At 37.5% G+C, this 14,637-nt stretch overlaps 1 protein-coding gene across 2 annotated transcripts; it reads left to right on the top strand.

Moving 5' to 3' along the window:
* Window positions 1-904: 904 nt before the first annotated feature.
* Window positions 905-12,553, top strand: LOC104924050 (interleukin-13 receptor subunit alpha-1-like). Of its 2 annotated transcripts, XM_019273445.2 has the most exons (11): window positions 905-1,068; window positions 1,233-1,340; window positions 6,296-6,432; window positions 6,859-7,024; window positions 7,171-7,270; window positions 9,079-9,245; window positions 9,389-9,528; window positions 9,803-9,944; window positions 10,290-10,389; window positions 10,715-10,799; window positions 10,892-12,553. In XM_019273445.2, the coding sequence occupies exons 2-11, from the start codon at window positions 1,268-1,270 to the stop codon at window positions 10,988-10,990; spliced, it is 1,209 nt and encodes a 402-aa protein (XP_019128990.2). In that variant the 5' UTR covers window positions 905-1,068; window positions 1,233-1,267; the 3' UTR covers window positions 10,991-12,553. The 2 variants fall into 2 exon arrangements, with proteins under 2 accessions (XP_019128990.2, XP_010735578.3); XM_010737276.3 differs by lacking the exon at window positions 905-1,068 and having other exon boundaries at window positions 1,079-1,340.
* The last annotated feature ends 2,084 nt before the right edge of the window (window positions 12,554-14,637 follow it).

Raw genomic sequence — 14,637 nt, 5'->3', positions numbered from 1 at the left:
CTGCTTAGTAGCTATTCTTGAGCTCTCATGAGGTCTTCCGCTGCAGCTATTTCCAGGTTGTCTTTGAACTCAGTCTCAGATTTGAAGCAGACATAAACAAGACATTTTCAAAATGCTCTGAATGAGTAGAAACTCAACTCTTGTCAACTGGAAAAACAATTTTTTACACAGTAACCATATGTTAAAATGAACCTGGGATAGATCAAAATGTAAATATGTACAGAGGTTGTATACATGTTTTTCAGGCTTTCCACAAAGTTTTGGAACGTGGCTGCGGCCCAAATATCTAATCTAAATATCGACAAAGATGTGTATCATCGGCATGTCTAAGGCGGGCCAGGGGATAACTTGGTTCTAAAACATACCATGACTTTTACGGCCACTGTAGTTTCTCCTGCACACTTGGAAGGGGTATGGTGATGTGAGGGGTATTCAGTTGGTTGCAATTGACAGCTTCGCAGCTAAAAGCTAAACTTAAGTCCCTTACATTACAATCACTACATAAGAAGTGAAGTGATCATACTTTCAACAATGTGTGAATACCACTGAGCAAATGATTGACTTGTGGTACTGTATGTTGTGTAGCAAATGTCATAAAGCACTGGGAACCATCTGTTTTTCCTTCCTTATATACTCCCATATCACTGGGTCTACTCTGTGCTTGTTTGTTGCTCCATAAAGCCATTACCGTACGAATAATCAACTTAATGATTCACAGACTCATTTGGAGCCTGGCGACTTCCTGGAGCGGATAGACACTTGTGGTTTGGGATGGTACACTTAAGCTCGCACGCGAGGCATTTATCTGTCTTCATTAAGAGAGGGGGCCACGCGGGACAGTTACTCATGACTCTTTACTTTTGAACACACTGTTGTTTTTTGTGTGTACTGTTGTTGTTTTTTTGTGTGTACAGTGTTTTGTTGAACACTGTTGGGTCAGGACACGTTTACCATTCCCACTCATTGCTGCTATCGTATCTGTCACCACAGCTTTCCTCCCACTCTCACCCCGGCTCCGCCCCGCTGTTCCCGGTAGGCTCACACCGCGGGTCCGCTGACACAATCAAGGTGATTCGGATGACTTGAGTTTACATTTCTCCTCCGGGTTCCCGGTCTATGTTTTTTCTCCTTCTTGCTTGTTTTTTTTTTTAACTTATTTATTTTTTATCGTGGACATCTTCTCGCCTGTGTCTGAGGAATGTAAGCAGTGACAGACGTCTGTGTTCACTCAGGGTTCAGACTCTCTGCCACTTGAAAGAAAGTCAACATGAGTGTGATTCGGGGCTTGTTCGTCTCCGTCACCTTGTCTGCCCTTATAATGGCGCTCCACTGTAAAGCAGGTAAGCACTCCTTCTTCTCCTGCCACTGAATTATATATCTGACTAAATGTTGTCACCTTGTTTGGGCTTGGAGAAGAGCTTCAGTCGAGTCTTCTCTTCAAGTCTAGCTTGAATTAACAAAGTTCAATTAGCGAGAGTTAATGACGCACTTTTGGCACATACGTGTCTTGTCATTAAAAAAAATGCATTTATTGTTTATTTATGTATTTCAGGCTTATTGAAAGTTTCATAAGTAAAGATAACCTACTTTAAGAACATTTGTTTATCTGTTGTTGTTGTTGTTTTCCCCTATATTTCCTATCATTAGCGTTTGTACACGGAAAAAAACAGCAAAAACAAGATTGACTTAATATAATCCTCGTAACTCTTTTTAAGTAAACATTACTGCTGAAATATCACCAGTATCAAGTAAAATTTATTTACCACTGACCTAAAGCTTCGTGAAGATATTAAGTAAATGTTATTTTTAAAAAAATTCATAGCCAACGCATGAATATACTTATCAAACTAAAATACAATACAGTTAAAGCGTTTATTTGTTTGTAAATCACTAACATTCTCATCCAAGTAGAGTTGCCCTTACCCCAAGAGGGTGGAGGGGAATAACAGTTACAGTTGCATGACTGGCATTTATGAAAAACACATGCATATTCCCAGTTATATGGAATGATCATTTGCTCTTTTAAGTGGCAAATAATCAACTTGAACTTAAATGTTATATGAAATAAAAAAATATAAATATATAATTATTTATTGAACCTACAGTATACACTGAATTTCAGTTTTTTTTTGTCCCCCGGATACAAAAAATCTAAAATATCACATGACAAAAAGAAGGATTTAACATGACAGCGCTAGGTAGTACTCACAAAACCAAAATCTAAATATTTTTTGGAAACTGCACCATGAACAACATCTCTTCACTGCTCAGTCTAATCAACATCAGCGACTTGTTTGTGGCCGTCTTACATCCCTCTTAAAGGGAAAGCCACTGCGTCCAACACAGATGTGGAATGGTGCTTTTTAAATTATTCCACATCCAACACAATCTTTAGAGAGTCAAACCCAAAGAAAGCATTTGCAAGTCTGTGTCTTCCTGGACTGTGGTGAGTCCATAATAAAAATAAAAAAACGAGCTGCTGTACGAGGATGGTCCAATAGAGCTGACAAGTGAGCTGACCAGCGTTTGAGGACCGCTTAATCCCATCCAGTTCCAGGAAAAGTTTCTGAAACACCTCCAAAGTGTAGTTCAGTGTTGTTGTGTATACAAGGTTGAACAACATCTCCTTGCCTTCAAGAAGGATGGACAGATCCACTGGATCCTCTCCATCAGCACCGTGGACAACCAAGATGTTGAGGATGTATTGAATGGCATCACTGTGGTTGTCCTCCTGCATACAAAAAAAAAAGATGAATACTATGTCAATACTGAATCATATTCAGACACAATAAACTGTCAAATGAGAACACAAGAACATGCACCTGCAAGGAAGGAGGAGTAATTTAACACACCTGATTTAGATTTTTCCAGTAAACGGCCTCAAGTTTTCAAGTATTTGTGTGTGTAGTGGTCAAGTTCGTACAAGAAGCTCTTCTTGAGAAATTGTAGCTGTTCTCTATAGTTCCTCCTTGATCTGAAACGAGAAAATTCACATATACAACATCAGGAACTGGGCCAATAGTTTGACGCAAAATGAAGGGCAGGTGAATTCTGTATAGGGAATTTTAAATCCTGTAGATACCAATTTAAACTCTGAAAGAGGTGCATTTCAGGTGTTGTGTTCATGTGTCAATCAGGAGTATTACTGCATAATATATATTATAAAAAGAAATGATTGTTTCTCCACCTCATTAAGAAGCTCCTGTCTCTCCAACAAACATCTACAGCAGAAAAAATGTAACATACACATGAATGCAGCATTAGGATTAATAAAGAAAAAAGTCACATATATTATGAAACCACTTTACTGCACTATGAATACATTTGCTTTCCTACTTAAAGTACATTTTGCTTCTAATACTTTTACCTAATATGGTTCTGAATGCAGGACTTTTACTTGTAATGGAGTATTCACAGTGTGTGTTAGTACTTTTACTCAAGTAAAGGACTTCATGGCAGTGTACACACCGACTGAGCCAGCATGTTTAAATTCATGATTTTGCGTATTGCTGCCACACCAGACAAATAATTGATCAGTATCATGTTATAAATGCTTTCGTATAAAAGAACTTGAGCTTATCATCACCAGCTCACAAGAAAACAACATTTAATTCAGTAACAGTCAAGTTCATGGTCTATTAACTGAAAATACATGTTTGTTTACATTTGTTGTCACCTGTTGCCACGGCAACGGCAGATATTCACGTATTTGCTGATGGCACGTACAGAGCTACGTTGTAAAGATAGAGATAAAAAATATTGAATCAGAATGCATGATTTTAATGGCAAACATATGGAAAATCATTTGTTTTATTTGTAACACCATTGTTCTATGAACATTAACCAGGCACAGTCACACAGACTTCAGTCAGTGGGGTTCAGTATCTTCCTCAAAGACACTTAAACTGGAGCAAAAACTATCCGGTTACTAGACAACCGGCTGTACCACCTGAGCAACAGCCACCTAGCAGGTGGTTTTTCTGAGTAATTTTACTTGATTGTTAGACACATGCTGTTACTCGTTGGGTGCGGCACAACATGCCGCTGCAGTTTCAACCTCAGCGAGTCAGAGAACAGTGAACCTTTGTACAGTTAGAGTTAGAATGTAAAAGTATATATAAATGTAAAACTAATAAGATTTACCCCTTAAAATTATTACATTTATTATTTATTTTCTATAAATCTTTAAATTAGATTTAAGGTAAGATTTACATCAAAAAGATCAAATCAATTGTTAGTGTTTACTAACAATTTTAAGTTTTAATTTAACAAATTAATTAAAGATATGGCTCATTAATTTAATTTCCCCCTGGGATTATTAAAGTATTTCTGATTCTGATTTCTGATTCTGATTTATTTGCTGAACAAATAATGCCATTTTACATACATTTGTATGTAATAAAAAAAAAAACAGGAAAATACTGTATGAATAATATAGTCATTTTTCTCTACAAAAGAAATTACATTTCTCAAAAGTGAGTTTCTTTATTTGTAGACTATGCGTAATGTTACAGAGTTTTATATGCAGTTTTATTATTGGTTAACCACAATTCCGTGACACATTTTCCTGGAAATATGTGAGCTGGATGAATCTGGTAAATGACCACCACTAACACTTTCCAGTTTCACATTCAAGCCTTTTTGGACCAGTTTGAATAGTTTCTGCTGCTCATTAACAGTTTTACAAACAGCAATTAAACAGCCCTCAGAAATGGCGGTTCTGTTCAAACTTGTATTTTGTTGGAAATGTGACAATGTGAAGTTAAAACAGACCTATAGAACCTCCGTTCTCCTGGATTTTGTCGCAGACATTTTGAGAAAATGCCAAAAAGTACCAGGCACCATTAGACCCAGTAGATCAAAAAAACTGTTTTATACAGTCCATGATCAATAAATAGCACTAATTGATCTGAGAAAGTTTTAGTAATGATAACAGCTTATGTTAGAACAGGAACTATTTATTTAAGCAATATCACATGAGAGGGCGTGATGTTTCAACACAACAACCACAGTTAGCGAGTACAGTCGTTATTTATTAGTGGACAGTAATAACATTTATTTGACCCCACAACACAAATAGTGTAAAGAAAAGGCTGACTTTTGAGGAAGAGGAAGCTGTCCGTATGCTTTTACTTCATCACGTTACAGAGTTTTGTATGCAATTTTACAGTAAACATTCTGATTTTCAGTTTATTGATTTTAAATGGAATTATTTTTGGACGTTTTATTATTTTGGGATATTGTGATTTTGATACAACAACATTATGATTGTCTCCATATATTTAACACTGTAGCCAGATAAGTTGACAGTTACACCGAGGGGATATCAATAAAGCCTCTTGAAGATCAGCCTAATCACTGTTTTCCTTTGTTCTTTCAGGATGAAACCAACCTCCCTTTTCTTTAAATATGTTCATAGAGGCAACAATAACACCATTTGATTCATATAACAGTTTGTCATGTTGCAGTGTTAAGCAAAGAAGAGTGCAAAGAGGCATGCCGTTCCATGCCTGAACTGTCAGCACCACTCATGTCATTTCACACTGCCCTGCAAATAAACCTGTGGGTTTCAAGTATATTTTTATAGATCAGAATACATGAACCCAAAGATTACAATACATTCAATGGTATTGAAAAGTTTAATACAAAATTGACAAATGTTAACATTGATTCATTCTAAAAAAAAAAAAAAAAGGATGGAATTGAGGTCAGATAGATACTGCATCGTATAAACACATGTGATCTACAACAACAAAGATGGAAACTTTAAGAGGGCATGGGCCAACTTTGAAGATCTTGCATTGAGTGTTTATTTTGGTTGTTTCCAAGATGTTTATTTATCACAATTCACAGGGCTTTGTATAAATTGTTGTATTATAGACTGGATATACTGCCCGTTTATGTATGTTTGACATACAACAAAAAAATATCATAAATTATAGACTTCTATTGGCTGTTGCAGTGACATCTCCTCTACAGCTGCTGCCACTATTTGAAAATGGCTTTTCTTGATCTCTTCCTAATATTTCCCATTGGAGCCACGATTGCAGAGTTCTTGAACCGTTCATTTCACCTCCATTTACTATCTCACTGTCACATTTTAGTTCACCTGGTAGTTTATTTTGAAAAAAGGTCATTATTTTGTTTTGTTTTTAAATGAATCTATTTCATTTAAAAAATCTCTGTTTACCACTACAGAAATATTAGATAGCACCAGTGGTGCTTGTAGCATAGTTTGAGAACCATTGCTCCAAACAGTTGAGATTAATTCCACTTTTTAATATCTCTCTTCCAGATCAGTATCCTCAACAGTGGAACCTGACGTACAAGTGGCTTGACAGGTTTACTGTGAACATCTCCTGGAAGAAGCCCATAGGTTTGGCAGACGACAGTGGCATTAAATACTGTATGAAGAATATAGAAGATGATAATGTAAGGAACCTGATGACGTTGTTTTCTTTATTTGTATTTGTATTTGTATTTGTATTTGTAGGTGTAAGCAATATTAGTGGAGAATTACTTCCACGTCACTAAAAGCTTGTTGTAGCCCATTAGCTGCATATCACATACACCTTAAATTACATAACTGCCACCCAGTAAAATAAAAGTTTTCATTTTGCTCTCACTTCCTTAGAGATGCATTCAAGAAATCTGGCATACAAATTTGAGAGTTGGCTGCCATTTACGTTAATCCATTTGTAAATACAATATGTACTCTCTTGGCTCAAACGCACATGTTCAAACTGATTTGTTCTGAAGTGGCATGTATGTACAAATCGATGATTCAGACATATTTTATATAAAGTGTTTCAGTATATATAATATATATAATTGTCATTCATGTTTCTTCTCCTCCAGGATGAAGTACGGGTAAATGACAAATTAGAAATCATAAAAACCCTTCTCACGGAAGAAAAACGTACTGATAGTTGGACCTACCACATTTGGACCATTGGGGATAATTCTAGCCAATCAAATGAGAGCGTTCCTGCCATGTATACCATCCGCACGCTAAAACCCAGAGGTAAGAAGCAGGAAGCTGAAATGACTGCTATGCAAGAGGATTTGTTTTACAGTCGTGCTGTCTATTATGATGCCGTACTTGAATCTTCCTTGTTGCTGCATGTATGTACTGTATGTAATGACACCTTTTGCTTTTTCATTGTACAGATGAAGTGGTGAAGGACTTCAAATGTTTCGCCATCACTGATAAAATGAACTGCTCCTGGATTCCAGCAAATCGGTCTCAAAACTTGGTGCTCTCCTACAGGTGAGAATAACAGCAACAGCCAGAACAAGGGAGGTACAGGGTGTCTCTAGATATGTGCAGCAGTTACGTCTTAATGATGGTTGTTGAAATGCTCTACTGCACTCAAGTAATGGTAAATGACAACATGAGCGTTAGGACAAGGCAGGCACAAAATGAGAAGCGCAAAGGGCAAAAGAGTTCCCTTTTATGCAGGCCAGGTCAACAGGCTGTATCTGTTAGCATAGCTCCTGTACTTCCTCTTTGGAGAGACACTTGGAGCAGCAGATAAAATGTGAGCTTTGTTGACATCTAGTGATGACTGAAGGAATTGCAGCATGTGTAAGGGCTGTAGATTCAAGGTTTCTTTATTGTCATTTCACAGCACTGTAAAACGAGCAAAAACTCACAGATTAAAAACACCACAGAATAAATTAAATAAGAAGATAAATAAATAGGTCTGATAAATCTAATTTGAGAATTAGTGGATTTAGTTTGATTATAAGTTGTTGTTTGTTTGTTTTTGTTTTTTTTAGCTTTGCACATTTAATTCATTTAATGGGACCATGTACAGTAATAAACATAAACAATTACATTTGATGTACTGCACAAGAGTTAGCGTACAGCTACTTTTCATCTGCAGTCCCATAGGCAGACACAATTAAAACATATTACAGCACAATAACAAACAGTACAAAGCAAAAAAACACACAGGACACATACTACAAAATAAAAAGTTACACACAATAGCACATAACATACACCCACAATGTCAGTGGTTACAGAGCTGAGTATCCTTTAGCAGACTTTTTAATTTGGTTTTAAATGTACTGATGGAACTGCAGCTCTTTATATCGTCAGGTAGGGCATTCCACTGAGTTGTGGCTTTCACAGAGAAGGATGATTGCCCAAATGCAGAGCGATGAAATGGTATGGTACAATCTCGTACAGAGGATATTCTGGAGGATCTAATAGAGTTTACTGAGCGAGTATAGACAAAGTCACATAGTGGAGGAGGGGCCAAACCATTTAAAATTTTATAAACAAGGCAAAAATGTGAAAATAATCTAAAATTCTCAAAGCTCAGTAAATTGTATTTTTTCAGTACCCTACAGTGATGAAAATGCATTGGCTTTTTGTCTAGAGTTTTTAGAGTTTGTTTGTATATGGATTCTAGAGGTCTTATGGTTGTTTCTCAGCTGTTTTTGCATGTGTGTACACAACAGTGTCATTTGCATACATTTGCAGTTCTACATCATGACACTGTTGAGGGAGATCATTGATATATAGGCTAAATAAAAGGGGACCTAACACTGACCCTTGTGGAACACCCATTGTTCACTTCATGTTACTGGACAGTGCATCACAAAGTTTAACACATTGTATCCTATTAGATAAATATGAAGACATCCATGCCAGTGCTCTAGATGAGAAGTTAAATTTAGAGAGTTTTGATATTAAAACATCATGACTGACTGTGTCGAATGCTTTCGCAGATCTAAAAATACAGCACCAACTACTCCTCCTTTATCAAGCCTTGATTTAATTTGCTCTATTAAATGCAAGGTAGCAGTTTCGGTGGAATGATTTGCTCTAAAGCCAAATTGCATACGATGTAGACCAGAATTGCTTGTATTAAGAAATGTTGTCACTTGTTCAATGACAACTTTCTCTGTAACCTTTGAGAGTACTGGTAGTATACTTATTGGTCTGTAGTTACTGGCTTCGAGGCAGTCTCCAGATTTAAAAATAGGTGTGACAATGGCACATTTCCAGACTAAGCCTTCCCTAATCTCCACTTCTCTTGTCACCTCCATATTTTGTCATTGCAGGATAATAGGACGTACACAGGAAGAGATACAAAAATTAAACAAATGTGATGAGACTTACAGCAATGGAGAGAGGGATGGTTGTTACCTGCACATTGAACCTAAGCCCCAAAACATCTTTGTCCTTGTGGAGACTGACACTGCAATGATGACCTTTATCCCTAAAATTGGTGGGTATAACCTCTAATCATCATCATGTCATTAGAAATAGTGAAAGAAAATACATTTGCTGTTTGGGTATATTTCTAACCGGTGCTGAATCTTATTTTTAGTCTTTTTATTGGATTTTCTATTTCTTTTACCATCTCCTCAGATTTGCTTCCACCTAGACTGAGTCTCAAAGAGGAAGGAGTTCATCTCAAACTGAGCTGGAATGCTTCCGAATTTAAAAAAATGTGTCGTGAATCCGAATACCAATACGAGGTCTGCTACAGTGAATGCAACGAGTGGTCTGTAAGTTGTCAAATTTTTTGTCCTCCCTCTTTTGTGTAATGCAGTTTTGCATTTGCTACACTGCCACTGAATGTTCCCATGACTAAACTGTACCACATATCACACATGACAACATAAGTTTGTATTTCAGCAGTACGAATGTGTTGTGTTTCACAAATGTTTGCGTCCAAAAGTTTGAATTTGGACCACTGTGTCGTCATCAACAATGGCACATTGTTTCTCTGTACTTAACTGAAAGTGACACTGTGGTTTTGTGTGCTTTACTATTTTTTAGCCATGCCAGAAGACAAGTCCTGGAAAGTCTTCGATGGAGATTATCTACAATAAGAACTGCCAGTATGAGTTCAAATCGAGAGTCATGACTACTGAATATTGCTTCTCTCTAAGCAGCACCTTCGCTGAGCCTGTAATTTATGGTAACTATCCAACCATTTTTATTACATTTTATGTCACTTAGATTTACATCAAAATGTAATGGATTTTTTTTTGCAGGGTATATTTGTCATGGATCTATTGGATTAGCCACGTCAGTGTTGTACATTACTCCTTAGCGGCTTGTGTGACTAGACCATCAATTCAACCAGGATTTACATTTCACTTGTGTCTTAAAATAGTTGTTGTCTGAAATATGAACAAAAAATGTGTCCTGCAGTCTAATGTGGTAATGTATGTGTCATGTATTAGAATAACTTTGTGCCACAGCAACAGACATTTCCTAATAATTTAAATATTAATGTTTGACTGCCTGTTGCTCATCACAGGTACCAATAAGACGCCTGACGAAACACTGACTGTGGTTGCCATTTTCATCCCCATCATTCTGTCCGCCTGCATCATCCTGTCCTGCTACTGCTTCAGGAGGTACATTTTCAGGCATTCCACAAAGTGTTTATAGACGGTGCAAAGTACATTTCTTCAGTCATTCTAAGATTTTTTTTAAAAAGGCGAACTGTCAGTGAATCCTGCAACCACCCCGACCACAGGGGACACATTCTTCTGTCAGCAGATGAATGTTCATTGTAATCCATGTGTGCTTACATGTTGTGACTATAACATGGAAACACGAATGGATTCCATACACTTTCCGATAAATACAATGCAATCTTTTAGAGAAAACAAAAAAACATTGTCTACTGCTTGTTGCTTTCTGTCTTTGACATGTTTGTTGTTGTGTGTCTGTTTGTAGGTACAGGGCTATCATTTGCCCCGTCATACCAGATCCTTCAGCAATATTCAAGGAAATGATTATGAATGGAAACAGTGACCATAAGGTATATTTTAGAGGGGAAAAAAAGACGTGTATGGCCTACTTGCCAGCTTTCTTTCCCCACAAGCATTCATTACACTGTTCTTTTTTTTTCAGGCCACACAGACGAAACTTTACACACCGGTGCCGGAACCCATTGAACCCTGCAAAATTACCCTTGTGAGCGAAAACAGTCCCATGCAGCAAAACTACTGACATGTATGTGTGAGAAATGCCTGCATTGAAGCTGGACAATCTGGGCAAATTCATCAGGAACATTTACAGAGTAATTCAACACCAGGAGAAAAGCTTTGTTTGAACTTCTGGTTGACAGCTTGGGGTCTCTTGCACATTTGACTGGTGTGAGCTCTGTCACACCTTTCCTTTACTGACCTTAGTGGCATTTTGCTGTGACTGCAGCCAGATGAGAACTTCAACCACCAGAGGTCAGCAGATGAAGATTTTCAGCTCCTTTAAGTTACTCTGTGAGGAGAGCAAAATGTAGGCTGCTGAGGAAATACAAAAATAGGAAAACAACAGGAAAATAACGTCCTCCTGGGAAGCACTGAGGAAGAAGACAAAGATGAAGGCGGGCCGTGTCTTTGTGTGAAAAGTGTGGAGGACTACAAATGGGCACCGTCCTCCATAGAAGAGGAAGTTGAGTGTCCCTGTGTGTGCCGTGTACATACTTATACTCTAAGAGATCACAGGGGAATAAAAATATGTGGCTGATGTCTTGGCACCAACTTGTTTGTGGGAGTGACAAGCAAATGCCATTATGACTGCTATCATGGCAGCTGGACAGTCAGCAAGAAGCAATAACCTAAGTGGTGGCAAAGCACATATTTATATAAATATTAAATATTTACGTCTCCTACTACTGAACATGATCCCATGGCCCCACAGGAAGCCAAGATATGCAGTGCTGCCCCTCCCCATCACACATATTCTTCTGTGAAAACAGCTTGTTTTGTCCGTGGCAGTCCGAGTACGTGGCAGATAGCTGGAATTCTTCATCCCATCTAAAAGAGGTTTCATCGTGTCAAATTGAATGAAGAGATACAGCTTTGGTGATATGTTGAATATCTAATCTTGGAGCAAAACTTCACATCTTTTACTTTCACTTTAGTTTCTCTGTTAACCCATTGTTAGTGCATGTTGAAAGGAACTACACTTGTCTTGTATGTTTTGGATGGTATAACAATTTTCTTACAACAGTAAATCTGACATGTCTCTTGAAAACCTGACCTGTGGTGCTGAGAAGAACCTTATCGTACCTTTTACAACGGTGAACACCTTTTGATGTGAAGTCTGTTTGATTATATATTATTATCAGTGTGCTTCCTCTTTCACCAACACACCCAAATTCCATATCAGCATTAGTCACACAGTTTTGCTTCCTTTATACTGAGAGGAAGATGTTTTATTATGCATTGTTCCCTGTACCAAGCAGTTCCCTGTGCCTACTGGGGGGGATGGTTATTGATTTCTGCAGGTAATGCTGGTTGTGATTGCGTGTCACTAGTTACCTAGCAGTAATTCTTTTGGGTTTTTAAGCCATCTGCGTTGATTTAGGATGAAAGTAATGGACCTGCCACAGCTTGTTGATGAATGGGCAGGTCACAGCAAAGGCAAACAACCCTTCTTGCATATCAACAAAGGTCCTCACCACTTATGTGTCTTTAACTCTTTAGTTTATCTGTTTCCTTAAGTTTACCTGCTGCAGAGCCCCTCTGCATCTATATCTTAGAACCACTTTAAAACATGCACTTTATTATATTAAACGATTTGCGTTTTGTTCTTTTGGTTGTTTACCAAAATATTTTCAAGTTTAAGTTAAATAATGAATATGGGCTTAAAGTCCAGTCTCTCGGCTTTAATTTGGGGGTGTTCACATCCGAATTGGACAAAAGGTTTAGGAATTACAGTTCTTTATTATGTAGCTCCCTCTTTTTCAAGACGCCAAAAGTAATTGGACAGTTGACTCAAAAGCTGTTTCATGGACAGATGTTAGCTATTCTTTTATTATTTCTTCATCAGTTAAGCAGGAGTTGATTCCAGGTGTGAAGCTGTTGCTGTGAAGCCACAATATGCGGTCAAATGAGCTCTCAGTGCAAATGAAACAGACCATCCTGAGGCTACAAAAAAGAGAAAATCCATTAGACAGATAGCAGGGACATTAGTAGTGGCCAAATCAACAGTTTGGTACGTTCTAAGACAGGGATGTCCAAAGTACGGCCCGGGGGCCAATCACGGCCTGCGGCCAGATTTCTTGCTTCATTTTTACAATATATTATTTATGGCCTGCTAGGATTGTCAGACTCTATATGGCTGGAAGATTTGGCTTTTTTGGTTGACATCACGAAGCATTTAAACCTTTAAGGACATAACTGCTGGTGTTATATATCTGTAAATATCACTAAATATTACTTTCTGAATGATCTTGTTAAAGAGAAGAGCAAGAGTGATACGTTTTAAACTTAAATGTTAACAGACTTTGCATTACTCAATAAGTCATGTTCAAAATGAACATGAGTTTCAGATCTGTATCAACTTCATGTAAGTTTAACGTGTTCCATACAATTTATTCTGACTCCAGATGTGAAAGAAAGGTAGAACTGGTTTTTAGATTTGTTTACGCCTGATTGGCTTAGATTTGGTTACATTGCTATTAAAAAAAAAGATAATTGTGACAATAAAAATAAATTGTTAGAGAACAGTGCATTTGTCTGTAACTTTTATTGGTATTTTATTCATTTTTACAATGTAAGCATCTTCACATTGTCAAATCTGGCCCTCTTTGTTTGGACATCCCTGTTCTAAGAAAAAGGAACACACTTGTGAGGTCTGCAACACAGACAGGCCTGGATTTCCACAGAAGACATCAGTGGTGGATGATAGGGCCATTTCCATTGTCAAAACAAAACAAAACACCTTAACAACATCAAGCCAAGTGAAGAACACTCTCCAGGAGGTAGACCTATCATTCTCCAAGTCTACCATGAAGAGAAGACTTTACAAGAGCAAATACGGGTTCACCAAAAGGTGCAAACCATTAATAACCCTCAAGATTGCAAGGCAAGATTAGACATTGCCAAAACCTTTTTTCTTCTTCTTTTTTTTAAACAGCCTAGTTCTGGAACCTCATTCTTTGGACAGATGAAAGTATGATTATCTTAACCAGAATGACTGAAAGAAAAAAATATATGGACCATTTCATGATCTGAAGCATACCACATCAAGTGTAAAACACAGTGTGTGGCATGGGTATGCATGGTTTGCACTCAGTCACTGATGTTTATTGATGATGTGTCAGAAGTGTATAGATATACTGCTCAGATTCAGCAAAGTTGACTGGACGGTGCTTCACTTTAAAGACCGACATTGATCTAAATATTACAAGGAAGTGTAATATTGTGCAATGCTCAAGTCCATGACCTGATCTCAACCCGTGCAAGCATGCATTTTAATTGCTGAAGACAAAACTTAATGTAGAATGACCCATGAACACGCAACAACTGAAGACAAAGGAGGAGGCTGCAATTCCTAAATGTTCCATAAAAAAAAAAAATGTAACCCATTAAAATAAAGCTTCAATTGCTACAATTATTATAATTGCAAATCCATTGTGGAGGCATGCAGAAATCCAAAATTCTGAAAAAGGCATCACTCTTCCAAATATTATTTTTGAACACCAGTTCAAACCTCACTGTTGTAACAAGAAGTATTATTTCATATTACCTTTAATTTATGCCCTTATAACCGTGGACAAGCCTCCCAGAGTTCAGTTCGGCACAGTGAAGTATGAATGTTGGCATACGTTGGTTTATCTTAGGGTGCGTGCGTGGGAGCACGCGCGTGTC

Source organism: Larimichthys crocea, chromosome XIV, assembly GCF_000972845.2.
Source record: "Larimichthys crocea isolate SSNF chromosome XIV, L_crocea_2.0, whole genome shotgun sequence".
Lineage (NCBI taxonomy): Eukaryota > Metazoa > Chordata > Actinopteri > Sciaenidae > Larimichthys > Larimichthys crocea.
This window is presented reverse-complemented; position numbering and strand designations above follow the sequence as displayed.

Excerpts from the sequence above, each read along its gene's own strand:
- LOC104924050 (XM_019273445.2), top strand. The coding sequence starts at position 1,268 with ATGAGTGTGATTCGGGGCTTGTTCGTCTCCGTCACCTTGTCTGCCCTT. Across the intron at positions 9,246-9,388 it reads GACCTTTATCCCTAAAATTG|ATTTGCTTCCACCTAGACTG; the intron begins GTGGGTATAACC and ends CCATCTCCTCAG. Across the intron at positions 9,529-9,802 it reads GTGAATGCAACGAGTGGTCT|CCATGCCAGAAGACAAGTCC; the intron begins GTAAGTTGTCAA and ends ACTATTTTTTAG.